The sequence below is a fragment of the Canis lupus genome, chromosome 30, assembly GCF_003254725.2.
Source record: "Canis lupus dingo isolate Sandy chromosome 30, ASM325472v2, whole genome shotgun sequence".
NCBI lineage: Eukaryota > Metazoa > Chordata > Mammalia > Carnivora > Canidae > Canis > Canis lupus.
Window position 1 is genome coordinate 29,606,808 of NC_064272.1, and position 25,845 is coordinate 29,632,652.

General features: G+C 39.5%; 1 protein-coding gene and 1 long non-coding RNA gene across 4 annotated transcripts in view; one reads left to right on the forward strand and one right to left on the reverse strand.

Annotated features, from left to right (window-relative positions):
* Nucleotides 1–123: 123 nt before the first annotated feature.
* LOC125754043 (uncharacterized) lies at nucleotides 124–19,626 on the forward strand. Its single transcript, XR_007407296.1, has 4 exons — nucleotides 124–361; nucleotides 11,180–11,384; nucleotides 12,211–12,498; nucleotides 19,295–19,626. It is a non-coding gene; the product is annotated as an uncharacterized LOC125754043 (long non-coding RNA).
* Nucleotides 9,637–25,845, reverse strand: part of MTFMT (mitochondrial methionyl-tRNA formyltransferase) — a 26,973-nt gene continuing 10,764 nt past the window's right edge. The window contains exons 6-9 of one of the 3 annotated variants that reach the window (XM_025472478.3): nucleotides 19,799–19,890; nucleotides 12,399–12,477; nucleotides 11,464–11,546; nucleotides 9,637–10,063 (exon numbers count right to left, since the gene is read on the reverse strand). In XM_025472478.3, the coding sequence (XP_025328263.1) occupies nucleotides 9,866–10,063; nucleotides 11,464–11,546; nucleotides 12,399–12,477; nucleotides 19,799–19,890 (452 nt within the window). In that variant the 3' untranslated portion in view covers nucleotides 9,637–9,865. Of the gene's footprint in view, nucleotides 10,064–11,463; nucleotides 11,547–12,398; nucleotides 12,478–13,613; nucleotides 19,044–19,798; nucleotides 19,891–25,845 lie in introns of those variants that run through there. The other 2 variants (XM_049104220.1, XM_049104219.1) reach the window with 2 other exon arrangements.

Genomic DNA, 25,845 nt, shown 5'->3' on the forward strand with positions numbered 1-25,845 from the left:
CCTGGGTCCCGAACGGGCCGCGCAGTGGGCGCGAGCCTCGCGCTTCCGGGTTCGGGGGAGGCGGGGCCACGTCCTGAGGAAGGGGCGGGGCTGCGTGGCTCCGGCGGTCACCATGACGACGGGGCGGGATGGAGCCGGGAGAGAGACTCGGCGCTCTCTGCGCATCCTGCCGCTTGGGACCTGGCGGCCGCCCCCGGGGTGGCGGTGGGCGCTGGGGGGAGGTGCGAATTGCCCCTGGGTCAGCCCTAGGTCACCCATTCGCTGCGGGCACCGAGGGAGAGATTGTGCGAGCGGCAGACGGGGGCGCCTGACACCTGGGACCTGCCTCTGCCTTCAGTTCGCGCCCTCCTGGAGGAAGCAGGTGCGGACCGTTTTCTCTCCGCCACGTGAAGCTTTGGGGGACCACCCCCCTGGGTTACAAGTTTTGGTGAACAGCACTTTGTATACTGTCTTTGCTTGGCAAGATTTTTTTTTTTTTTTTTTCCCATCTTGGCACAACGCCCTCCGTGGTCTTACCCTGTAAGGCTCTCACTGCTCTTTGCAGACTTGCGCTTTCTGGAGGATTTTTGAGAACAGCTCCCACCAGGCCTCCGGCTCCTGCATCACTTTCCCCTTAAAGGAATAGGGAATGTTAATATATTTATAAGCATTCTTCTTTATTTATTCATTCATCCATGAGAGACAGAGAGAGGCAGAAACACAGGCAGAGGGAGATGCAGGCTCCATGCAGGGAGCCCAACGTGGGACTCGATCCCAGGACCCCCGGGGTCACTCCCTGGGCTGAAGGCGGCGCTAAACCGCTGAGCCCCCCCACCCCCACCCCCGGGCTGCCCTATAAGCATTCTTCTTAAGCAAAATTTGGTAGAGGTTACAGTAAAACATTGGCAGCTTGCTGAAAGAATGTATAATAAGGTTGGATAACATGTAAATCTTATTTGAAGTCTTTCTGTGATCCTGCAACAAGGTCCTGTTGAAAGTGGCTCTCCCTAATCTGTTTTAGGGAAAGCTTATACCCTGCTAAAGCTTTTGGCATAAACAGCAACTGTTTATGGGATTAAGGTCAGGGGAGAATCTCAGTAAATTGGAATCCTTAGTCATGATCTCTGCCTTCCTGCTTGTGAATGTTGGGTCCCAGTCTAGAACTCCAACAAATTGCAGATGCATCCCCCAAGAACACAATCACACGTTAGCCTCCTGTTCCCCAACTCGTCACTTCTTTCAGAATTCTCATAGGAAGTGGTCTTTTATAATGAGCACCAGGTAGGTGTATAGGGCATGTTTCTACAGAAGATTTTTAACCTGTGGCTTTCCCCTCAAAACTTTGGAATAGTTTAATGAATGGAATAATTGCCAAAGCACTGGTTGTGTGTAAAGACTGTTATGGATGCTCATTATTTTTGTCTCCTGAGGTGGTCTGTGAGCTTTAATTTAGGGCAAAAGGAACAGAGTAACCAACCAGTGTGTTAGCACATGATTTGGCTCATAGTAGGTACTAAATGTACCTTCAATGAATTAATGAGAGAATAAATATATCTATCCACACATATTCCTAACACTGGATTCCTTACTCCTCACACTCCTAGACCTCACTTTAGTAACAGCCCTAGTGAGATTTAAGCTATGGATATGCCTAAATATATTAAAAGTCCTTATTTTGTTAGTTTGATGATAATTTTTAATTTGACTGTTGATAATGAAAAGCCATCTCATTATGTAGGTTTTGTTACATGTGAACTTTTATTACAATGTAAAAGATTAAACCCAAAATAATGAATGTTTTCTTTCCCTGAGAAAAGTACCCCTTGGTCATGTTTGGATCTTCAGTTGTCCTATAACACATGGCAGGCACATTATCCATTCCCTAATCTGAACAAGGAACATTTAATCTCTGTGAATTCCAGCTGTCCTGTAATTGCACAACTGCAGGGAGCAAACTTTTGACCCAGGACAGGCCCTGGTGCAGGCAGACCTGGGGGATATGGCTGTGAGGGTTTGCAGCTGTCATGGTTGGGGTCTTCCAGATGGTTCCCACAGCACCAATCCCTGTGTGAGAACCTCAGTTAAAAACTAGAATGTTCACAAAATACTCTCTGAACTCCAGGCAAAGTAAACAGATGGCCATCTGGTTCTCAGAATTGCCCAAACTGAAGATCTATCCTTCAAATTGATCTTTTGATAGGATAATATTTGTTTTAAAGCACACGTGCAAAATAATCCTAGATATATCTCTTATGCACAGTTACCTCTGAGGAGAAACTGGAGGATGGAAGGGGGGTGAAGAACTTTGGCTTTAGATTTAGCATTTGAATTTATGTAAGAATGTGTTCATATATTATTGTATGATTTAAAAATAAATTAAAATCAACTTTATTCATGGTCTAAGCCCTGCTTCTCCTTTAGTAGCACCCTCCTCTATTCAAGCTAAAGTCCAAGGTCCACAGGCAAGAGCAGGTCTGGCTCTCTCAAAGGGCCCCAAATACCCTATGAGGTCTCAAACCTCTAGGTGTTTATATATACTCTTTACTCCTCTTAGAATGCCTCTTCCACTTGACCCACCAGAGTGAAATGCCTCTATTTTACCCGCCCCCCAAACCACAGATGTGTGAAAAAGTGAAAGAGAAACTAAACACTTAGTTTTTCACAGTAATACCAGTTCTCGGAATACTATCCTTTAAAGCTGCCCAGGATACATTTGACTACAGCGTTATATATCAAATTATGCTGAGACCCAAGACTGAAAATAAAGGCTGTTTCCTTACTGCCAGACTCAGTCTGTGTCGGATACATGCCTCACTGGATTATAGGGATCAGACACAGAGTAGGGATTCTGGAACTGCCCGAGACAGATGCTGGTGTGTCTATTTCTATAGTTTCCTACGTATTGAACTAAGGTCCTATCAAACAAGTATATACAGTTATTTATTTATTTGAACTTGTTCTAAGATTTGTATTTATTTGAGAGAGAGAGAGCACATGTGTGTGCAGGATGGGGGAAAGGAGAGGAGAGAGAGAAGCAGACTACTTGCTGAGCAGGGAGTCTGACTAGGGCTTGATCCCAGGATCTGGAGATCATGATCTGAGATGAATCAAGGCAGATGCTCAACTGAATGAGCCTCCCAAGTACCCCTACTGTGATTTATAATTAATAATTCATTATTATCCAGGAGTTAAGAAACTGGAGTTTTATTCTTGGGCAAGACATTTCTTCTCTCTAGTGTGGTTTCCTTCTCTGTGAAATGAGTCCAAGGTTAGACTAAATGATCTCTAAGTTCTTTTTTTAAAAAAATATTTTATTGGGGATCCCTGGGTGGCTCAGCGGTTTAGCGCCTGCCTTTGGCCCAGGGCATGATCCTGGAGTCCCGGGATCAAGTCCCATGTCAGGCTCCCAGCATGGAGCCTGCTTCTCCCTCCTCCTGTGTCTCTGCCTCTCTCTCTCTCTCTCTCTCTCTCTCTGTCTATCATAAATAAATAAATAAATATTTAAAAAATTTTTTAAAAATTAAAAAATATTTTATTTATTTATTCATGAGAGACACACAGAGAGAAGCAGAGACACAGGCAGAGGGAGAAGCAGGCTCCATGCAGGGAGCCTTATGTGGGACTTGATCCCGGGACTGAGATCATGCCCTGAGCTGAAGGCAGGTGCTCAACCACTGAGCGACCCAGGCGTCCCTATCTCTAAATTCTTAACAAGTCTAAGATTTTAGATTCTATATGTTTATGACAGGTATATCACAGAATCTTTACAATAGCCTTGTTTCAAAGCTGTTCTTTTCTGGTAACCCCCCCCCCCCCACATTGCCTCTCCCTTCCAATCAAACTTTTAAAAAGCAGCCTGTGGGGGATCCCTGGGTGGCTCAGCAGTTTAGTGCCTGCCTTCGGCCCAGAGCGTGATCCTAGAGTCCCAGATCAAGTCCCACATCAAGTCCCACATCAGGTCCCCCTGTGTGTCTGCCTCTCCGTGTATATGTGTCTCTGATGAATAAATACATAAAATCTTTAAAAAGAAAAAAAAAAGCAGCCTGCACACAAAAATGCCTTTCTATAGGAATAATATTTTACCTTCTTAGATAAGCTAATATTTGTCCATTGTTAACTTTTTAAATATAAAAGTGCCTAAGCAAAGGTAACACATTTTAAAAAATCATCTGACAACTAAGCATTTCATTAATGTTTCTTCTGTAAATAACAATGTGACAATCTATCTTCTGCAAGAAAAGCTGCAGTAAAGAATCCTGGAAAACAAGAACGGCACTATTATACTACAAAATAAAGCAGCTTCTATCTGTAGGATTCTAGAAAACTTTATGAATTCTTAGAGGTAATAAGGACAGTGATTAAATAGTAACTGAAATGAGAAAATCTTCTTTTTTTAGGATTTTATTTATTTATTCATGAGAGACACACAGAGAGAGGCAGAGAGATAGGCAGAAGGAGAAGCAGGCTCCCTGTGGGGGGTGCCCAGTGTGAGACTTGATCCCAAGATTCTGGGATCATGACCTGAGCCAAAGGTAGATGCTCAACCCCTGAGCCACCCAGGTGTCCCAACAAGGTTATTTGTAACAATAAAATGAGATACTTCAGGTCAAGTCCTTGAAAGTCTGGCTAGCACTCAGTAAATGTTAGCTAAAAATAATGCTTTTGAGAACCTACTATGTTCCAGGCACTGTGCTGGGTGCATTACATATATATATTCCTCATGACATCCCTTGCAAAGTAGGTACAATTTTCATTTCATAGATAAGGAAACATATTTAGACAGGGTGATTAACCAGCCTAGACTTAGGGTCAGTAGCAGGGCCAGGGCTCATGCCATGGTTGTTGAATCTAAGTCTCTGCCTTTCTTTATAAGAAATCTTATATCTTCATTTTGAAATTGTTTGATGAATATTAAGAAAAGTGGTGAAAAGACACTGTGCTGTCTTAAATACAAAGTATAAAATAATAAACATCTCTTGGCAGCCATTATCAAGAACTTGATTTTATGCTCAGATAAACTACTCTTGTCACCCAAACCAAACCACGAGTAAAATTCTTAACAGAATTTACTGTGGTCTTGAGGTTCTAATCCTAGTATTGTCACTAGCTAGTTGTTACTAAGTCCTTGTTTCATCATCTCTTAAATGAATGAGTTACTAAATCATAGGACCTTTCCTATTCTAAAATTCTTTTCTTCCTGTTGGTCTAAAGGCATCTCAGCAAGCTGTTGCTGCCATCCAGAGGAGAAAATATTGTTGCAAGGCTCAAAGAAGGCATTGCAGCAGTATTATTAGACTCTGCTGACAATAATATCTAGCACTTACTGAGTATCTACTATGTGCCAGGAAGTTTCTCGGGCATATTCGATGTGTGTTTCTATTCTGCAAGGTAGTTATTATTACCCTTGTTTTTTTTTTAAGATTTTATTTATTCATGAAAGACACACACACACACACACAGAGAGAGAGAGAGAGAGAGAGAGAGAGAGACAGGCAGAAAGAGGGAGAAGCAGGCTCCATGCAGGGAGCCCGCTGTGGGATTCGATCCCAGAACTCCAGGATAGTGCCCTGAGCCAAAGGCAGACGCTGAACCTCTGAGCCACGCAGGCATCCCCACCCTTGTTGTAAATTAAGAAATCATTAAAGAATTTAAGTAACTTGTCCTAGGTCACCCAACTTTTAATAAGTAACTAAATTCTGTTTTCAGTCTGATTTTTTTTTTTCTGCAATGACAAGAACCAATATAGAAGCATCTTGCATAAGGAGGCAATGTTTTTGTGATCCATCCTGTAAGCCAGAGCACAGAATAGGCTGTGTTCCTGGGAGGATCCTGGACCTAGGGGTCAGAACATAGTTCCATGTGCACCTCTTAAACTAGTTAAAGCTGTTACTACTCTAGCATAAAAATTACTTGTTGAGTGTGATTAAATGCAGAGTCCCATCCTGAGAGACTGATAGAAGGTCTGCAGTTGGGCTCAGGAATCTAAAATTTTGGTGCACCTGGGTGACTCAGTCTGTTAAGCATCTGACTCTTGATCTCAGCTCAGATCATGATCTCAGGTTCATGAGTTCAAGCCCCATGTTGGGCTCTGTGCTGGGATGGAGCCTACTTAAGGAAAAAAAAGAAAAGGAACCTACATATTATGTATGCATGTATGTAATCTACGTTTTAAACAAGTACTCCAGGTGACTCTGGCTTAGCTGAGAAACATTGCTCAGTCATACTGGACTGTGGTTTTTTGTTTTTAAGATTTTACTTATTTATTCATGAGAGATAGAGATAGAGATAGAAAGAAAGAGAGAGAGAGAGAGAGAGAGGCAGAGACGCAGGCACAGGGAGAAGCAAGCTCCATGCAGGGAGCCTGACATGGGACTCAATCCCAGGTCTCCAGGATCAGGCCCTGGGGCTTAAGGTGGCACTAAACCGCTGACCCACCTGGGTTGCCCTCGACTGTGGCTTCTATAGAGGGCCTGAAACTATAAATATAGCTTCCTGAGGCTTAGCTGGGATGTGTACCGTTTACGTTGTCAAAATGAGTTGCCAACTGCAAATGGCATTTCTAAACCTGGTGTTTGCCCTTTAGGCCCAGGATGGCCTCGAGGATCTCTGCATGGGAAACTGCCCTCTCTGAGATAGGTCTTGCCCTCTTGCCTCAAGATTTCATAGGTATGAAAGGTATTTCATGGTATACCAACCATGCCAATCATGGTAGCCCGCTTCCCTTTCCAGCTCACACAGCCTCACCCACAGCCCCCTGCTTGGCATTAGGCAATGTGTTTTGTGCAGGTAAAATCATTGGGACTGGACTAGGTCTTGACTCACAGTCTGGCCAAGGGCTAGAGGCAGTCTGACACCAAAGATTCTACCCAGGAAGGCCAATGGTAATTAGCAAAACAAGAGAGGCTCTGCCCAGAACGTGGGGTGGCAGCCCTGAGACCATTCACCACTAGACTGTAAGAGATCAGAGAAAGCGGTGCCCTCAGTGAGGTTCTCCACTCCCTGTGGCAGTGTCTGAGTGGGCATTTCCTTACCTCTAGTCACCACTACTGCACTGCTGCAAGCTCCGAGGTGGTACTGATTCTCGTTCTCTCTGAATTCCGTACCATGACGGCAGCCCCTACAGAGGAAAGTAAGTGCTCCATGCATATTACCTGGAAAACAACAGCAAAAAAGCACTTTCACACAGGCACTAATTCTCAGTGACTTTCGGAGCGTTTTTTCTCTTCAGCCCCATTTCACATATGAGGATACTAAAGTTCAGTGAGGTTAGTGACTTACTGGAGATCAAAAAGCTAATCAGTGGTGGAGCCAAAACTCTCCATCAGAATCCAACACCTGAACAATAACCACATTCTCACTTCTATAGCAAAAATCTGGTAAATTCTTTTCCTCCCTTCCCCATAACTGCAGCTATAGTTCAGATTTTCACATTTCTAACTTCCCACCAAATCTTCCTGCCACACATTTTACCTCCATTCCACCTTCTGCCCCACTACCAAAGTCACCTTTTTGAAATACAAATCGGGTTGTCACTTCCCTATTGCATGGCAGACAAAGGTCCAAAGTCTCATGGTCAAACCCTCCGTGAAGGTCCAAAGTCTCATGGTCAAACCCTCCGTGAAGTGGCCCTCCTGTCTTGCTCTCCCAGTCTCATCTCCATCCATCCTATTCCATTCCTGCCAGTTCTTCCAGTTTCTTCAAAACACTGTGCTCTTTCCCCCCGTGTTTAACTTGCCATTCGTTTCTCTTCTGTGATCCAGTTAGTTTTTCCCAGCCAGGTGCATATATGTCTGTAAGTGTATAACTAGCTCATACATTGAAGAAAATGCATAGCAAACTAATGGTTTAAAGAATCATAATAGGGACGCCTGGATGGCTCAGTGGCTGAGCATCTGCCTTCAGCTCAGGGCGTGGTCCCAGGGTCCTGGGATGAGTCCCACATCGGCTCCTCATAGGGAGCCTGCTTCTCCCTCTGCCTATGTCTCTGCCCTCTCTCCGTCTCTTACGAATAAATAAAACCTTTAAAAATAATTTTAAAAAGATTGATAATAAAAATAGATTGATAATAAAAAGCTTGTTCATGTTCCCATCATCCAGTTAAGAACCACACTTCCATACCCCACCCCCATGAGATAGTGTTTTTTTATGCCATTGTGCCTCTCTATACACACTAGAATGCCTTAAGTCTGCATGGTGAACTCATGATTTAGAACCAGATTCAGCTTTACCTTCTTTAGAAAGCCTCCCCCCGAATCCCTTGAGGGAGATTTAATGCTTCCATTATGCCTCCATTATGGCATTCACAACAGTATTATATTTGCTTACATGTTTGCCTCACCAGTAGATTGAAGGTATCAAATATTATTTAATCTCTGAATCTTCAGCAAGCAGCACAAAGGCTGGTAGCACAGCAAATGTTCAGTAAATAGGACAGATGTCCGTACAACCTGGTTTGCCTGGGAGAGTCCTGGTTTATGCCTGTTGTCCAGGAATTATTGTAAGTGCTTCCTTTACTCATGAACGTGTCTAATTTAGATGGCCAATTATATGATCACCCTATCAATAAATGTGGAATGGATGAATTAGTGAATGAGAAAAGATTTTTACTGATAGAATCTAGGCAGGAAGAGCTGGTATGTAATGATTTTCAAAAATTCAACAGCTGGCCACTATACCTCCCCTTCCTGCTCCAGAAGTGCTTGAATCTCTTGGAGACAGATGAGTTTGCACAGACCAGATGCTCAATAACCTTTATTGCATAATTAAGTTGAAAAGTGTTAGCATATTCCTACTTCAAGAAAACCTAGATGTGAAATATGAATTTATAGTACAGATTCATGTGACAGAGATGATTATATATTATGTATGTTTACTATTTTATGAAAACTAGATGGTAGATAAATTTAAAGAACTGATTTTATTGCTTGTTGAAAATCAGAAATGTAGAATTAAACACTGCTGAAATTGATAGCATAATCAACGGGGACATATGATCTAAAAAATTTAAATAGATGCACTTTTTTATTTTTTAATTTATTTATTTTAAGATTTTATTTATTTATTCATGAGAGAGAGGCTGAGACACAGGCAGAGGGAGAAGCAGGCCCATGCAGGGAGCTTGATGTGGGACTCGATCCCGGGACTCCAGGATCACGCCCTGGGCCAAAGGCAGGCGCTGTACCGCTGAGCCACCCAGGGATCCCAGTTTTTTATTTTTAAAATATTTTATTAGTATTTTATTTATTTATTCATCACACACACACACAGAGGCAGAGACACAGGCAGAGGGAGAAGCAGGCTCCATGCAGGAAGCCCAATGTGGGACTCGATTCCGGGACTCCAGGATCACACCCTGGGCCAAAGGCAGGCGCCAAACCACTGAGCCACCTAGGGATCCCCTAGATGCACTTTTTTAAAAAGAAACTCAGGGTGTGATCCCAGAATCCCGGGTTTGAGTCCTGCATTGGGCTCCTTTCATGGGGCCTGCTTCTCCTTCCCCTCCCTCTGCCTGTGTCTCTGCCTCTCTGTGTCTCTCATGAAAAAATAAAATCTTAAAAAAAAAAAAAAAAAGAACCTCTATTCAGTATGTATACAGACACACACACTAGTTATTAATTAGTTGCATTTACTTTTAGGGAAAGATAAAACCTCCTTGAGTTTCACATTATAAATACAAATTTTATTTAAAGCTTTTTTGGTTATTCAAATAGAAAAAAGTTTTTAACTACTGTTAAACAAAAAATGGGAAGTGAGGTAATTCATCTTTTTGACAATAATCTTCTTTCCCTCCAACAGTGTCATCTTCTTTGATAGTCAAGGTAATTCCTTGTAAATAAGGCTTTTAATAAATTACAAATATGTAGTAGGTTCTTGTCCATCTACTTAACTACTTAATGCACTGTTGCATAGCAACAATTTTTTTCCCCTGCTTCTTCTTTGTTGGAAGTCTGAGAGTCTGAAATCTGCATTGGCTTGGTTGAGCTTGGGAATCTTTCTGGTACCAGGAGTGCAGATATCCATTGTAGAAATCAGTAGCTGTTAGTGTTTTCTTGAGCATCACTGATCGAACACCAATCCAGCCATCCTAACGGGCAAACAACAGTGAACAGGCAGTGATGGCAAAACTGGCAATTTTAGCTTATACAACCTTTATCATGAAAACAAACAAACCTACAAATCTTTACCAAATGCCTAGCTGCAGACAGCACTGTACCAAGTAACATATATGATTCTTTGGCTCTAAGTTTACACCAAGTGATAACAAATATACAGATCTGTATAAATAAAACAAATTTAAACACAAAGGGGACAGAATAAAGACGAGTGCCATATTGGATGGTACTTTACAGTGTTCAGAATATGCCCACATATCTTATTAGGATTGGTCATCAGAAATATAACTACTCTAAAAGTAGGCAGATCCAATATCATCCCTTGTGGGAACTAATGTTAGAAGAGAAAACTGATGCCCAGAGAAGTGAGTGATTTGTCTGAGGTGACATAACTGGTGGAACTTAAACTCACATGTTCAGACAACCTCAACCTCCGCTGCTTCTTGAGAGCAAACTGCAGATTTGCAATATAGACATTGCAAGGACAGACCCAGACAAGGACAGCAGACATGTGCACCCTCCACTGTTTGGGAATAAACTGAAGAAAGATGAAGAGAGGCTGATGTGGGGGCTCTGTATCCACAGTCTGTGTAGGTCGGATCACCCTATCACATACTTTAAACATGGCCTCTGGAGCACAAAACATTGCACATAACCATGGTAGGACAGAAAACACCAGGAGATGAAGAAACATGGTCATTTTATAGGCCGTTGTCATAAAATAATAATGGTTCTAAAGTCATTTTAAATAGGTTAAGAAATCTCTTTAACCACTATCAAACTGTAAAAGCAAGTAGGATACCCGTACTATAGTGGTTCAGGTAGGTACTCTGATATGGCTGTCTTCTGTGATCATTGTATTAGCAGGATGAGTTGCTAGTTGGACAAGACTTGTTAGTTATTAACAAGAACTTGTTAATTAAATTGAACTACTGAGAATATACAAGTTTCTTTTAAGAAAGCACTAAAGTTACTGAATCTTCTTTCAGTAATCATGCCTGGGTAAAATTGCATCACTTTCAAAAATTATCCTAGAGATTCTACTATTTCTTTTTTTTTTTTTTAAGATTTTATTTATTTATTCATAGACACAGAGAGAGAGGCAGAGACACAGGCAGAGGGAGAAGCAGGCTCCATGCAGGGAACCCGATGTGGGACTCGATCCCTGGTCTCCAGGATCACACCCCAGGCTGCAGGCGGCGCCAAACTGCTGCGCCACCGGGGCTGCCCGAGATTCTACTATTTCTCAAGAAAAATTAAACTGTCCATTGGCTCAATCTGATGAATAAACAGGTGAGTGAAGTCTTAACTAAAGATGATGAACCATAAATTTAGTAAAACAAATATAATTTAAAATTAAAGGAAAATGTACCTTGCAACGAACCAGCAGTATTTGTGACTGTTTGTGGTATATGACTGATCCTGGAATAACAGGTTGTCCTGTTAATTTTGGATCTAAAGAATTGGTGGGGTAGGGGAGGATAGGAGAGAGAATAAATAATTATGCAACTTCATGCTGTTTACAAATAAAAAACATCCCGGGAGGTAGTACTAATACTGGAGGGTGTAACTGCTGATGTCCTGACCCTGACATCCAAACTTATGATGGAGCCATGGTGCTCTGTATCTCAAACCCAAAAGTAAGCTTTCTATATACATATAGGAACTTGCCAGTCCTTTACCCAGTCTCCCAAAGATCAACATAAAAACGTCGAATTTAGAAGTTTTGACCATTTGGGGGAAATAGCTAGCTACCAGTGGTGAGGTATATAGGAAGCTTAGGATCTAAGCTGACCCTTCCATCCATGACCCAACAAATCCCAATTCTTAGATCCCTGGGGCACTCCGACTCCCTCTGAGCTGCACCAGCTCCCTTTGTGGCTCCCACTCCTTTAGTCCACCATATTGGGAGGGCACTGATGGGCCCTTAGAATGGACTGTCATAAAATGCTACACCCAGGCCTAGGAGTCTCACTGAGCTGCCCAGGGATTTTCATTATGATATTCAGCAGAATGAAACTGACCAAGTCATTTTGCATTTCTTGAAAATCTTAGTGTACAAAATCACAGAGCTTAACATGGGATAGTAACACTGCTTTGCCTACTTCCACATTCTTAGGATGACTGAAAAAATACATGTGAATGGACAACCAAAAAAGTAAGACAATGAATGTAAAGTATCATCATTACTGAACTGACACAAACTAAATCCTTATTTTTACTAAATGTGACCTATGATAAACAGACACATTTTCAAATGGCGAACAGTGAAGATATTTTCCACATCAGCTATTCAAGAGTTAGTACCAGTGAGGATTGAACTATTAACTTCAACCAAATCCAGAAGTTTAATGGTATTATCCATCCAGAGAGTCTGCAATGGAATCTGTAAATAAAATTAAAGAAGGTATGATAATGCAATACACTCAACCTCCAAACTCTTTTTAACTACTATCTTGCATTAATTTGGTCTAACTTCTCTCCCAATTACAGAAGAATTAGGAACCCAGTCTCTAAATCTTATGAAACAGAACACATATGTGACCCTCTACATCAGTCTCCAAAATTTATAATATCTTAAACACTATTTTAAAAATCAAGGTTTATATCTTTATTAATATTTCTAATTTATTTTTATGTTCATTTTAAAAAATACAAGCATTTACAACAACTATGCTAAAAAAAATTTAGGGGTGCTGGGCTGGCTCACTTGGAGGAGCTTGTGACTCTTGAACTTGAAGTCCTATGTTGAGTGTAGAGATACTTTAAAAAGTTTTTAAAAATTTAGAAAAATTCTGTACTCCCATCCCCAGAAGTAACCACTGTTAACAATTTGATGTGTATATCCTTGTATTTTTTTCTGCAAATATTATAAAAACCTAGAATATACTGTCTTAAAAGGAAGTCTTTTGCCTAAAGATGAAGCATGGGCAACTTTCATAGTGCATGCATATCTATTTCCCTCTTTATCTAGTGGCATAGTACTCTCACTTTGACTATATCCTAATTTATGCAACCAATACCTTTATAATGGATGTTTCAATTATTTTCAATTTCTTGCTACTATTAATGGCAATTTTTCTTAGTGTATGGCCCTTTAATCTTGGGTACAGCAATTTTTTTCTGTGCATAATTTTTAAATTTTTTTAAATTTTTAAATTAAAAAAAATTTAATGGAGTAATATTAACCAGTTTTTTCTTTCATGACTCCAGTAGTTCATGTCAAGCTTAAAAAAGGCTATCCCACACTTTAAGATTGCTAAATATTATAAAATCATTCAACTGTACTTTTCCCTTAGTTCTTTGTGGTTTCACTCTTTTACATTTAAATGCTTGATCCATCTAGAATTTGACTTTGAACGGCAGGATTTGAGGGCTTTCCCCTCTAATGGTTAACCAGTTCCAGTTGTCTCAACCCTATTTACTGGACAATCCATTTCACCTTTCCCCACAGTGTGAAATGCCATTTCCATCACATTTTGATTTCAGATTAATAAAAATTAACATGTACCAGGAAATAAGTTCTCTCAAATTTCTGAAGTAAATAAATTTATTTTCAGATTATAGCTCAAACCTTTATTTCACAGATAAGGAAAGTGAGGCCCAGAGAAATGCAGCTATTTTCCCAAGTTTAGACACAGGTAGTTAGTTAATGGTAGAGCCTAGGACCAGAATCTAGGTTTCCTCATTCTCAGTTCAATGCTCTTTATGGCCTCCCCTAAAGAGGACATTTAATTTTCAGAAGAGTTAGGTCAAAGATTTGAACATGACATCAAAGAATTTAAATACATTTGAAGAAAAGTTCATAGGTGTTCATCACCTTACATATGACATATTTTAGGACAATATCCTCTTCTATAATTTGCTGGCTTATTTTTCTCTCACCTGCTTCCAGTAGAAGTTATGAAACAATTTTTACATGTATAACTTCTTTCTTTCAAAGAACTCAAAATACTTTTGGAACGTGCTGACTAAAGAAGGGTTTATATTTACTGAGAGTTATAAATATACTCGGTATATGGTTCTTTTTTTTTTAATCTTTTTTTAAAGATTTTAGTTATTTATTCATGATAGACATAGAGAGAGAGACAGAGACACAGGCAGAGGGAGAAGCAGGCTCCATGCAGGGAGCTCGATGTGGGACTCAATCCCGGGACTCCAGGATCACGCCTTGGGCCAAAGGCAGGCGCTGGAACCGCTGAGCCACCCAGGGATCCCCCTCGGTATATGGTTCTTGTTCAGAATATATACTTCTTATTCTTGAGGAGGGTAAAGCTCACCTTCACCTTATCATCACAGCGTTGCAGAAAGGGAAGGGATGGTAAAAATATAGTCATTTCAGTATTACCATCATTACTGTCAAAATCATATATTTGCACAGACTTAAAAAGGTTTATCTCCTTTGATCTTGGCAGTTGTGGACATGGTCATTAACCCATTTTTAGAGGTATAAAAGCAGAAACCCAGAGAAGATACAGGTTTTGCTCTCGGTTAGTAAATGGCAGCTCTAGGAATCAAATTTCACCTTCTGGCTCCTAAATTATCATTCTGTTATAGCACAAACTTTTTCTCAGTGGAGAGGAAAGGTGAATTAGAGAAGATAAGGATCATTATATGGTAATGTAACTATGTTTAACTTTTTAAAGATTTAAGTAATCTCTACACCCAACATGGGGCTTGAACTCACAACCTCAAGATCAAGAGTTGTATTATACTCTAAACTGAACCAACCAGGTACCCCTGTGTTTAACTTTCTGAGGAATTGTCAAACTATTTTCCATAGCAGCTGTACTAGTTTGCATTCCTGCCAACAACATGAGGGTTCCAAATTTTTCCACATCCTTGTCAACACTTGTGATTGTCTGTTTTTTAAATGTTAGCAATCCTAATGGGTGTGAAGTGGTAACTACAGTTTTGATTTGCATTTTCCTAATGACTAATGAAAATGATTGTCTTTTCATGTGTTTATTGGCCATTTATAGATCTTCTTGGAAGAAATATCTATTTAGATGCCTTGCCCATTTTCTAATCACATTTGCCTTTTTGTTGTAGAGTTGTAAGAGGTCTTATATATTCTGGATACAAGACTGTTATCAGATATATGATTTGCAAATATTTTCTTCTACTCCATAGGCTGTCTCTTCATATTCTTTTTCTTTTATGATTTTATTTATTTATTCATGAGAGACACACAGAGAGAGGCAGAGAGCCTGATGTGGGACTTGATTCCTGGACCTGGATCATGCCCTGAGCCAAAGGCAAACATTCAACTGCTGAGCCACTCAGGCATCCTCATCTCTTCATATTCTTGATGGTTTTCTTTGAAGTGCCAACAGTTTTTAATTTTTAAGTCTCACTTCTCTATATTTAGTTTGGTTGCTTAGGCTGTAGGCAACATATCTAAAAACTATTGCCTAATTCAAGGTCACAAAGACTTATCCCTATGTTTTCCTCCAAGAGTCTTATCATTTTAGCTTTTCTATTTAGGTCTCTATCTAGAGTTCATTTTTGTACATGGTGTGAGGTAGGAATCCAAATTCATTTCTTTTGATTGTGGATATCCAGCTGTCTGAGCACCATGTGTTAAAAAGACGATTCTTTCCCCATCAAACTATGTTGGTACCCTTATCAAAAATCAATTGATCATAAACACGAAGGCTTATTTCTGGGCTTTCAATTCTATTCCATTGAGAAATAGGTCTATCCTTATGTCAGTATCCCACTGTCCTCATTATTGTAGCTTTGTAGCAACTTTTGAAATTAGGAAGGGTAAGTTCTTTAATTTTCTTCTTCTTTTTCAAGATTTTTTTGGCTATTCTGGGTCTCTTGGGATTCCATATGAATTTTAGGATCATGTTGTCAATTTCTGCAAAGACATCAACTGGGGTTTTTATAGGAATTGTGTTGAATCTGTGGATCAATTTGGGGAACAGTGCCATCCTAACAATATTAAGTCTTCCAACCCATGAACAATGAAATCTTTCCATTTACTTAGGTCTTCTTTACTGCTTTTATTAGCTCTAAAAGTTTCTTTTGGGGGCAGCCCTGGTGGCCCAGAGGTTTAGCGTGCCACCTTCAGCCCGGGGTATGATCCTGGAGACCCAGGATCGAGTCCCACATCAGGCTCCCTGCATGGAGCCTGTCTCTCTCTCTCACTCTCTCTGTCATGAATAAAAAATAAATAAATAAAATAAAATGTTTCTTTTGGATTCTTTATGGTTTTCTATATGTAAGATCATGTCATCTGCACATAGAGTTTTATTTATTCCTTTGCAGTCTGATTCCATATTATTTCTTTTTTCTTGCCTAATACCCCTAGCTAGAACTTCCAGTACAATGCTGAATACAAGTGGTGAGAATGGACATTTTTGTCTTGCTTCGACCTCAGGGTGGGGGGGGCGGGGGAGCAGGAAGCTTTCAAAGTTTTCACCATTAAATATGATGTTAGCTGTGGGTTTTTGTCAGGTTGATGAAATTCCCTTCTAGTCTTAGTTTGTTGAACATTTTTTATCATGAAAGGGTGTTGGATTTTGTTAAGTGCTTTTTCTGCAGCTACTGAGTAAACTGTGGATTTGCCCTTTATTCTGTTAATATGGTATATTACATGGGTTGATTTTTCTATGTTGATGCAACCTTACATTCCTCAGATAAACCTACTTGGTCATGGTATATAATCCTTTTTTATTTTTATTTTTATTTTTTTAATAATCCTTTTTAATACGTGGTTTGTTTTAGTTTTCTAATTCTGCTGAGGATTTTGCCGCTATATTCTTAAGGGATATTGATTTGTGGTTTTCTTTTCTTGTGCAGTCTTTTATCTTGTGTTGCCTACTTTAGGTTTTGTACTAGCTGCTCCCTCTGCCTAGGGATGCTATTTTCCTCATCTTGGCATAACTAGCTCCTTATTGTCTTTCAGATCTAAGCTTAAATGTCAGTTCAGAGATGCCTTCCCCACCTACCTAATCTAAAATAACCTCCAGTTAGTCTATCACATTTTCCTATTTTAATTTTTATCAAAGCACTTATCACACTCTGTTTTAATTTATTTGCTTATTTGTTTCTGTCTTCTCATATGTTTATCTTTAGTACCTAGTACAATTCCTGACAAATCATAGGCTTTCAAAAAAATATTTTAATGAATGCTTGAATATATGAATAGTAGATAACATTTAATGAGTACCTACTCTTTGTCAGATCCTATACTAGATTTTTTTTTTTACTAGATGCTTTATATACATTATGTTAGCCCTAATTTTCAGATGAACAAACTAAAGCTCAGAGGCTAAGTAATTTTCCCAAGTCTACCAAATTAGGAAGTGACAGAGACAAGATGGAACCCAGCACTGCCTGGTTCTAAAGTCTATGTTCCTTTTCCTATGCCATTCTGCTGCAGTGGGAAAAGTACAGGGTATGAAGTCAGACAGATCTGATTCCAAACCTGCCTGTGATTAACAAGCATTGTGACCTTGAGCAACACTTAGTAACCACCCATTCTCTACTTTAAGCCTCAATTTCATCAACTTAAAATCAGGTAATACCCACACATGAGATTGTGATCCTCAGTGAAGAACTTGGCATCCTAGAGATATTTAGTGGCAGGTCTCCATCTTACTCAATATTAATAACAAGTGGTCTATTAAAAACCCCACACTTGGTAGTTCCCGAGTTCAAACAACACAAGAAGCTATCAAAATGAAGGGGGAAAAAACCAATACATTTGTCAAAGAACTGATAATTTAACTTAGGTTTTTTAAGAAGTTTTTTTTTTTTTAACTTTTTAAAAAAGATTTTAAGTAATCTCTACATCTCAATGTGGGGCTTGAACTTACAATCCTAAAATCAAGAGTCACATGCTCCACCAACTGAACCAGCCAGGTCCCCTAAGGATTTTAATAAGTCTTTAATAAAAACTATAAGTATACATAAAGAACTATTTAATAAATAAGTTACAGTTACAACTCCATTTTGTATACCATCTGTAGAAATTGAGGATTTAAGAAGTTAGTTGTAGGGGTGCCTGGGTGGCTCAGTCAGTTGGGTGTTTGCCTTTGGTTTGGGTCATGATCCTGGAGTCCTAGGATTGAGCTCCATATCAGGCTCTCTACTCAGCGGGGGTTCTGCTTCTCCCTCTGCCCCTCCCCTGTTCATGTTCTCTCACTCTCTCTCTCAAATTTGTAAAAAGACTTAAAAAAAAGAATTTAGTTGTAAAAAAATTGGCTATGGGTAGAAAGATATACTAGAAAAAGCACTGGATTAGGAGTTAGAAGATTCAGATTCATTAGTGATGGAGCACTCTGAAGTTCATACTTCACTTTTATTCCTCTCATCTATGAGAAGGGTAATAAAATTTGGTTATGGGAAACTGCAAAATATATATTCAAAAGTGCTTTGTGAATTCTAAGGCCCATATAAAAACTTGAAGTCTGAAGAATATTTTAAAAATGAATTTCAGGGGGATCCCTGGGTGGCTCAGTGGTTTAGTGCCTGCCTTTGGCCCAGGGCGTGATCCTGGAGTCCTGGGATTGAGTCCCACATCAGGCTCCCTGCATGGAGCCTGCTTCTCCCTCTGCCTGTGTTTCTGCCTCTCTCTCTCTCTCTGTGTCTCTCATGAATAAATAAATGATATCTTTAAAAAATAAATAAATAAAATAAAAATGAATTTCATATACAAAAGAATTTCTGAAAGCAGGGACTTGGACATATTTGTACACCAATGTTCACAGCAGCATTATTCACAATACCCAAAAGGTGGAAGCAATCCAAACCTCCATTGACAGATGAATGAATAAACAAAATGTGGTATATACATACAATGGAATATTTTTCAGACTTAAAAAGGAATGACATTCTGATACACGGTACAGCATAGATGAACCTTAAGGACATTATGCTAAGTGAAATTAGCCAGACACAGAAGAACAAATATTGTATGATTCCTCTTAGATGAGGTACCTAGAATAAACAAAGAGACAAAGTAGGATAGTGGTTACCAGGGATTGTGTGAAGGAGGAGTTGGGGACATTAGTGTTCAGTGGGTAGAGTTTCAGTTTGGGATGATGAAAAAGTTCTGGAGATGGATAATGGTAATGGTTGCACAATGGTATGAATGTACATAATGCTATTGATATATACACTTAAAAATTGTAAAAATAGTAAATTTATGTGTGTTTTACCAAGTTATTATTATTATTTTCATTTGACAGAAAGAGCGAGTGAGCACAAGCAGGAAGAGGAGCAGCAGGCAGAGGGAGAAACAGGCTCCCTGCTGAGCAGACAGTCCGACCCAGGGCTCGATCCCAGGACCCCAGGATCATGACCTGAGCCAAAGGCAGATGCTTAACTGACTGTGCACCCAAGTGCCCGTATTTTACCAAATTAAAAAAAAAAAAGTTTAAAAAATAGAATGAGGGCAGCCTGGGTGGCTCAGCAGTTTAGCGCTGCCTTTGGACCCTTTGGCCCTTTGCCTGGAGACCCAGGATCAAGTCCCATGTCGGGCTCCCTGCGTGAAGCCTGCTTCTCCCTCTGCCTATCTCTCTCTCTGTGTCTCTCATGAATAAGTAAATAAAATCTTTAAAAAAAAAAAAAAAAACAATGAATTTCGGTATTCTTTGGTTTAGTTTGAGATTCATTCCTAAATAAAAACATTTTGAAAGTAATTTCACATACATACACAAGTAGGTAAAACTGCAATCTGATTTCCAACTTACTATATTTCCAATGGCACGATAAAGTCTGAATATTTGCTCTGAAGTTTGTTCCTCCCATTTTATACAGCTGGTACCAGCAGAAATCTTAGGAGCTACAAGATAAAACCAAGAGCAAGAAAAAATATTAGAGTCAATGTCCATGAATTAATAACTATTGATTGATGTGGAATAATAGATGCAAGAGAACTTGTATTATTTTATCAACTTTTGAATATGTTTGAAATTTTAAGATGAAGTAAAAATAAATCAGTTATACTAATACTAAGAGAAAAAATGAATGCATTTCTTTATAATCTGGGAGTAGAAAAAGCCCTTATAACAATGACTCAAAATCCAGAAACAATTAAAGAATGATAAATATGACTACATAAAAATAAGATTTAATAAAAATAAACTTTTTAAGACAAAAAGAAAGGTCATAAATCAAGTTGAAAAACAAATGACAGGGGTACCTGGCTGGCTCAGTTGGTAGAGGATGTGACTTTTCTTTTTAAGACTTTATTTATTTATTCATGAGAGACACAGAGAGAGAGGCAGAGACATAGGCAGAGGGAGAAGCAGGCTCCCTGTGGGGAGCTCAATGCAGGACTATTCCAGGACCACAGGATCATGACCTGAGCCAAAGGTAGATGCTCAACCACTGAGCCACCCAGGTGCCCTGAGCATGTGATTCTCAATCACAGGGTCATAAGTTTGAGCCCCACATTGAGTGTAGAGATTACTTAAAAAACAACAATAACAAAAACAAAACCTGAAGGTATTTGTAATTTTTAACATGATAGTTTAGATTTATAAAAAATAAAAAATTTATAATTACATGTTAATCTAAAATATCTATGTAATATAATATTAATATATCTAAGGGCATTTATGTTTATTATGCAGACTTATTTATATCTATTATATAAAGTACTCCAAAAAACTGAGAAGAAAAAGACCAAAAATATGATAGAAAAATGGCAAAAGATACAATGTCCCTTCCTGGAAAAAAGAAATGCAAATAGTCTTTAAACACATAAAAAGATCCTCAATGTCACTTATAGAAGTAATGTAAATTAAAACTACTCCAGGATGTAATTGCTTGTCTATTTGATTCAGAACTAAATATGCTTCAAGTTATTTATAATGGCATTATTTGAAATAGAAGTTTGGAAACAACCAAAATGTCCATCATCCATCAATTGGGGATCTGTTGAATAAATTATGATACATCCACACAAGTGAGAACTATGCTGCCATAAAAAGGAATGAGAAAAAAAAAAAAGGGAATGAGGAAAATCTCTTCTATGGAGAGGAAAGGATTTCCAGGGTACACTGTTAAAGTAAAACAAAACAAAACAAAAAGCAACAAAAAACACAAAGGTACAAAAGAGTATATATTTTATGCCACCTTTTGTGGAAGAAAAAAGAAAATATGAATTTAAAAGTATGTGGTATTTGCTTGTTTTGATAAAAGTAAACAACTGGAAGGCTAAAATCAGATACTCCTAAAATTACAGAGGGAGGGGAAACAGGGAGGAGGAGCTACGGATGGAAGTGAGACTTCTCTGAGTATAATTTTTCAAATAGGTTAAAAATTTTAATCATATAGATGTTTTATATGATTCAAAATATAAAATTTGGGCAGTCCGGGTGGCTCAGCGGTTTAGCGCCGCCTTCAGTCCAGGGCCTGATCCTGGAGATCAGGGATCAAGTCCCACATGGGGCTCCCTGCATGGAGCCTGTTTCTCCCTCTGCCCGTGTCTCTGCCTCTCTCCCTCTGTGTCTCTCATGAATAAACAAAATCTTAAAAAAAAAATAAATAAAATTTAATCATAAAGAGAAAAAAAGCAACTCTGAAAGCTGAAAACAAACTGAAACAAACAAACCTAATTATATATCAAACTAGGTAGCAAAAAAAAAAAAAAAAAGGAAAAAAATTATCTCCAGTAAGTCTTTTTTTTTTTTTTTTAAAGATTTTATTTATTTATTCATGAGAGATACAGAGAGGAGGAGGCAGACACATAGGCAGAGGGAGAAGCAGGCTCCTTGCAGGGAGCCCGATGTAGGACTTGATCCAGGAATTCCAGGATCATGTCCCGAGGCAAGGGAAGACCTCAGCCACTGAGCCACCCAGGCATCCATCCCTCCAGTAAGTCTTTTTTTTTTCTTTTTAATTTTTTATTGGATGGGATCCCTGGGTGGCGCAGCGGTTTAGCGCCTGCCTTTGGCCCAGGGCGCGATCCTGGAGACCCGGGATCGAATCCCACGTCGGGCTTCCGGTGCATGGAGCCTGCTTCTCCCTCTGCCTGTGTCTCTGCCTCTCTCTCTCTCTGTGTGACTATCATAAATAAATAAAAATTAAAAAAATATATATATATAATTTTTTATTGGAGTTCAATTTGCCAACATATCGCATAACACCCAGTGCTCATCCCGCCAAGTGTCCCCCTCAGTGCCCATCACCTAGTCACCCCAACCCCTCACCTACCTCCCCTTCCACTACCTCTTGTTCATTTCCCAGGGTTAGGTGTCTCATTGTCACCCTCACTGATATTTTCACTCATTTTCTCTCCTTTCCCTTTATTCCCTTTCACTAATTTTTATATTCCCCAAAGGAATGAGACCATATAACATTTGTCCTTTTTCGATTGACTTATTTCACTCAGCATCATACCCTCCAGGTCCATCCACGTGGAAGCAAATGGTGGGTATTTGTCGTTTCTAATGGCTGAGTAATAGTCCATTGTATACATAGACCACATCTTCTTTATCCATTCATCTTTCAATGGACACCAAGGCTCTTTCCACAGTTTGCCTATTTTTTTTTTTTTTTTTTTTTTGCCTATTGTGGACATTGCTGCTATAAACATCGGGGTGCAGGTGTCCCAGTGTTTCACTGCATCTGTATCTTTGGGGTAAATCCCCAACAGTGCAATTGCTGGGTCTTAGGGCAGATCTATTTTTAACTCTTTGAGGAACCTCCACACAGTTTTCCAGAGTGGCTGCACCAGTTCACATTCCCACCAACAGTGCAAGAGGGTTCCCCTTTCTCCACATCCTCTCCAACATTTGTTGTTTCCTGTCTTAATTTTCACCATTCTCACTGGTGTGAGATAGTATCTCATTGTGGTTTTGATTTGTATTCCCCGGTGATGCGGAGCATCTTCTCATGTGCTTTTTGGCCAGGTCTATGTCTTCCTCTGTGAAATTTCTGTTCACGTCTTTTTCCCATTTCATGACTGGATTGTTTGTTTCTTTGCTGTTGAGTTGAATAAGTTCTTTATAGATCTTGGATACTAGCCCTTTATCTAGTCAGGGTCAAATAGGTCATTTGCAAATATCCTCTCCCATTCTGTAGGTTGTCTTTTAGTTTTATTGACAGTTTCTTTGGCTGTGCAAAAGCTTTTTATCTTGATGAAGTCCCAATAATTCATTTTTGCTTTTGTTTCTATTGCCTATGGATGTATCTTGCAAGAAGTTGCTGTGGCCAAGTTCAAAAAGGGTGTTGCCTGTGTTCTCCTCTAGTATTTTGTTGGAATCTTGTCTCACATTTAGATCTTTCATCTATTTTGAGTTTATCTTTGTGTATGGTGTAAGAGAATGGTCTAGTTTCATTCTTCTGCATGTGGATGTCCAATTTTCCCAGCACCATTTATTGAAGAGACTGTCTTTTTTCTGGTGGATAGTCTTTCCTGCTTTGTTGAATATTAGTTGATCATGAAGTTGAGGGTCCGCTTCTGGATTCTCTATTCTTTTTTTTTTTTTTTTAATTTTTTTTTTAATTTTTATTTATTTGTGATAGTCACAGAGAGAGAGAGAATGAGGCAGAGACACAGGCAGAAGGAGAAGCAGGCTCCATGCACCGGGAGCCCGACATGGGATTCGATCCCAGGTCTCCAGGATCGCGCCCTGGGCCAAAGGCAGGCGCCAAACCGCTGCGCCACCCAGGGATCCCTGGATTCTCTATTCTGTTCCATTGATCTATGTGTCTGTTTTTGTGCCAGTACCACACTGTCTTGATGACCACAGCTTTGTAGTACAACCTGAAATCTGGCATTGTGATGCCCCCAGCTATGGTTTTCTTTTTTAAAATTCCCCTGGCTATTCGGGGTCCAGTAAGTCTTGAACACAGTACTCTGACTGCACACTCTTAGCAGGATATATTAAAAAAAAAAGAAAACCTGCAGAGAAATCTGAAATATTACTCAGTAGTTTTACTGTTTGTAGTAATACTAGTAGTGTAATTTTGAAACTATTTTACGTCTAGTAATTAAATAAATAGGTCAGTTTAACTTTTGAAAAGATAATTCCGTTTATTTATTTATTTATTTTTAAATTTATTTATTTATTCATGATAGACAGAGAGAGAGAGGCAGAAACACAGGCAGAGGGAAAAGCAAGCTCCATGCCAGGAGCCTGACGTGGGACTCGATCCCGGGGCTCCAGGATTGCGCCCTGGGCCAAAGGCAGGTGCCAAACCGCTGAGCCACCCAGGGATCCCCGATAATTCAGTTTAAAAGAAAACGCTGGGATCCCTGGGTGGCTCAGCAGTTTAGCACCACCTTTGGCCTAGGGCGTGATCCTGGAGAGCCAGGGTTGAGTCCTACATCGGGCTCCCTGCATGGAGCCTGCTTCTCCCTCTGCCTCTCTCTCTCTCTCTCTCTCTGTCTCTCATGAATAAATAAATAAAATCTTTAAAAAATAAATAAATAAAAATAAAAGAAAAACCCTGAAATTCAAAATCTGAATCGGGGGTGCCTGGGTGGCTTTATCAGTTGAGCATCTGCCATTTTGGCTCAGGTCATGATCTAAGTCGTCAGATGGAGCCCAGACTCAGGCTCCATGCTCAGCAGAGTCTGCTTGTCCATTTCCCTCTGCCCCTCCCTGCTCTCTCAAATAAATAAATAAATAAATAAATAAATAAATAAATAAATAAATCAAACCTTAAATAAATATATAAAAAATTGAATCAGTAACTGTATGAACTCAAATATTATTTAAAAAATTTAATGCCTCACCTTGTCCACTGACACCTTATCTTGAAACACACTGTTGTACCAGGTGATTTTCTAAATACCACTCCCCCAACTAAAATGATCAAGGGAGAGATGGCTGATTCCAACATGGGACAGAGAATTCATGAAGTGAGCCTGGGACATCTTATAAAAGAAAGCAAGGAAGCACTGAAAAACTAGTTGAGGCTGTCGAAAGGATGCAGGACCCAGCTTTAAGGGGCTCCCACTGGCCAAATTTAGGATGACTTGAAGAGCACAAAGCATTATAAATGTAATTAACTGGGAGCGACTGGGTGGCTCAGTAGCTGAGCGTTTGCCTTCGGCTCAGAGCCTGATCCTGGTCCTGGGATCAAGTCCCACATGAGGCTCCCTGCAGGGAGCCTGCTTCTCCCTCTGTCTGTGTCTCCGCCTCTCTCTGTGTATCTCTCATGAATAAATAAATAAAATCTTAAAAAAAAATCCACTAGTCCAATCATAATTTTAAGAACTCATTTGCCACCATAATTGAAGATGATTATGGTACCAACTTCTTCCTCTAAAAATTAGTAGAAAAGGAATTAAGCATTGATCTTGCCATTTAGGATGAACTAAGTAAGATTCATTGTTAATTAATGAGGAAAAGCTCTTCTTTACAGAATAAAGTCAGATATTAAAAGCAAAAGGAATTGGAAAATGACCATTTTGTAATCCCAAGTGAAATAATCCATTCAGGGAAGAAGCATCAACCCATGCCAAAATCATTACGTGAAAGCTTGTTAGAGAACAGGATATTTGCATGGTGCCAAAGTATTATCCCACAGATTACTTGCCAACTGCAAAGGGAAAAGCGAATCTTTACACTGGACTCAACCAAGTGACCTATCTGAACTTCACCAGCCTTGCTGCAACCTGATATTTGGCTCACTGATGTGACATCCAAAAACTAGAGCAGAGAGAGGTGACACTTCTCTGAGTTTATCCTTGTAGACAGTTTTGACTTTTGAATCATGTAAATGGTTTTACATGTTTGAGAAATAAATCATAAATAAAAATAAAAAAGCAATCCTTAAA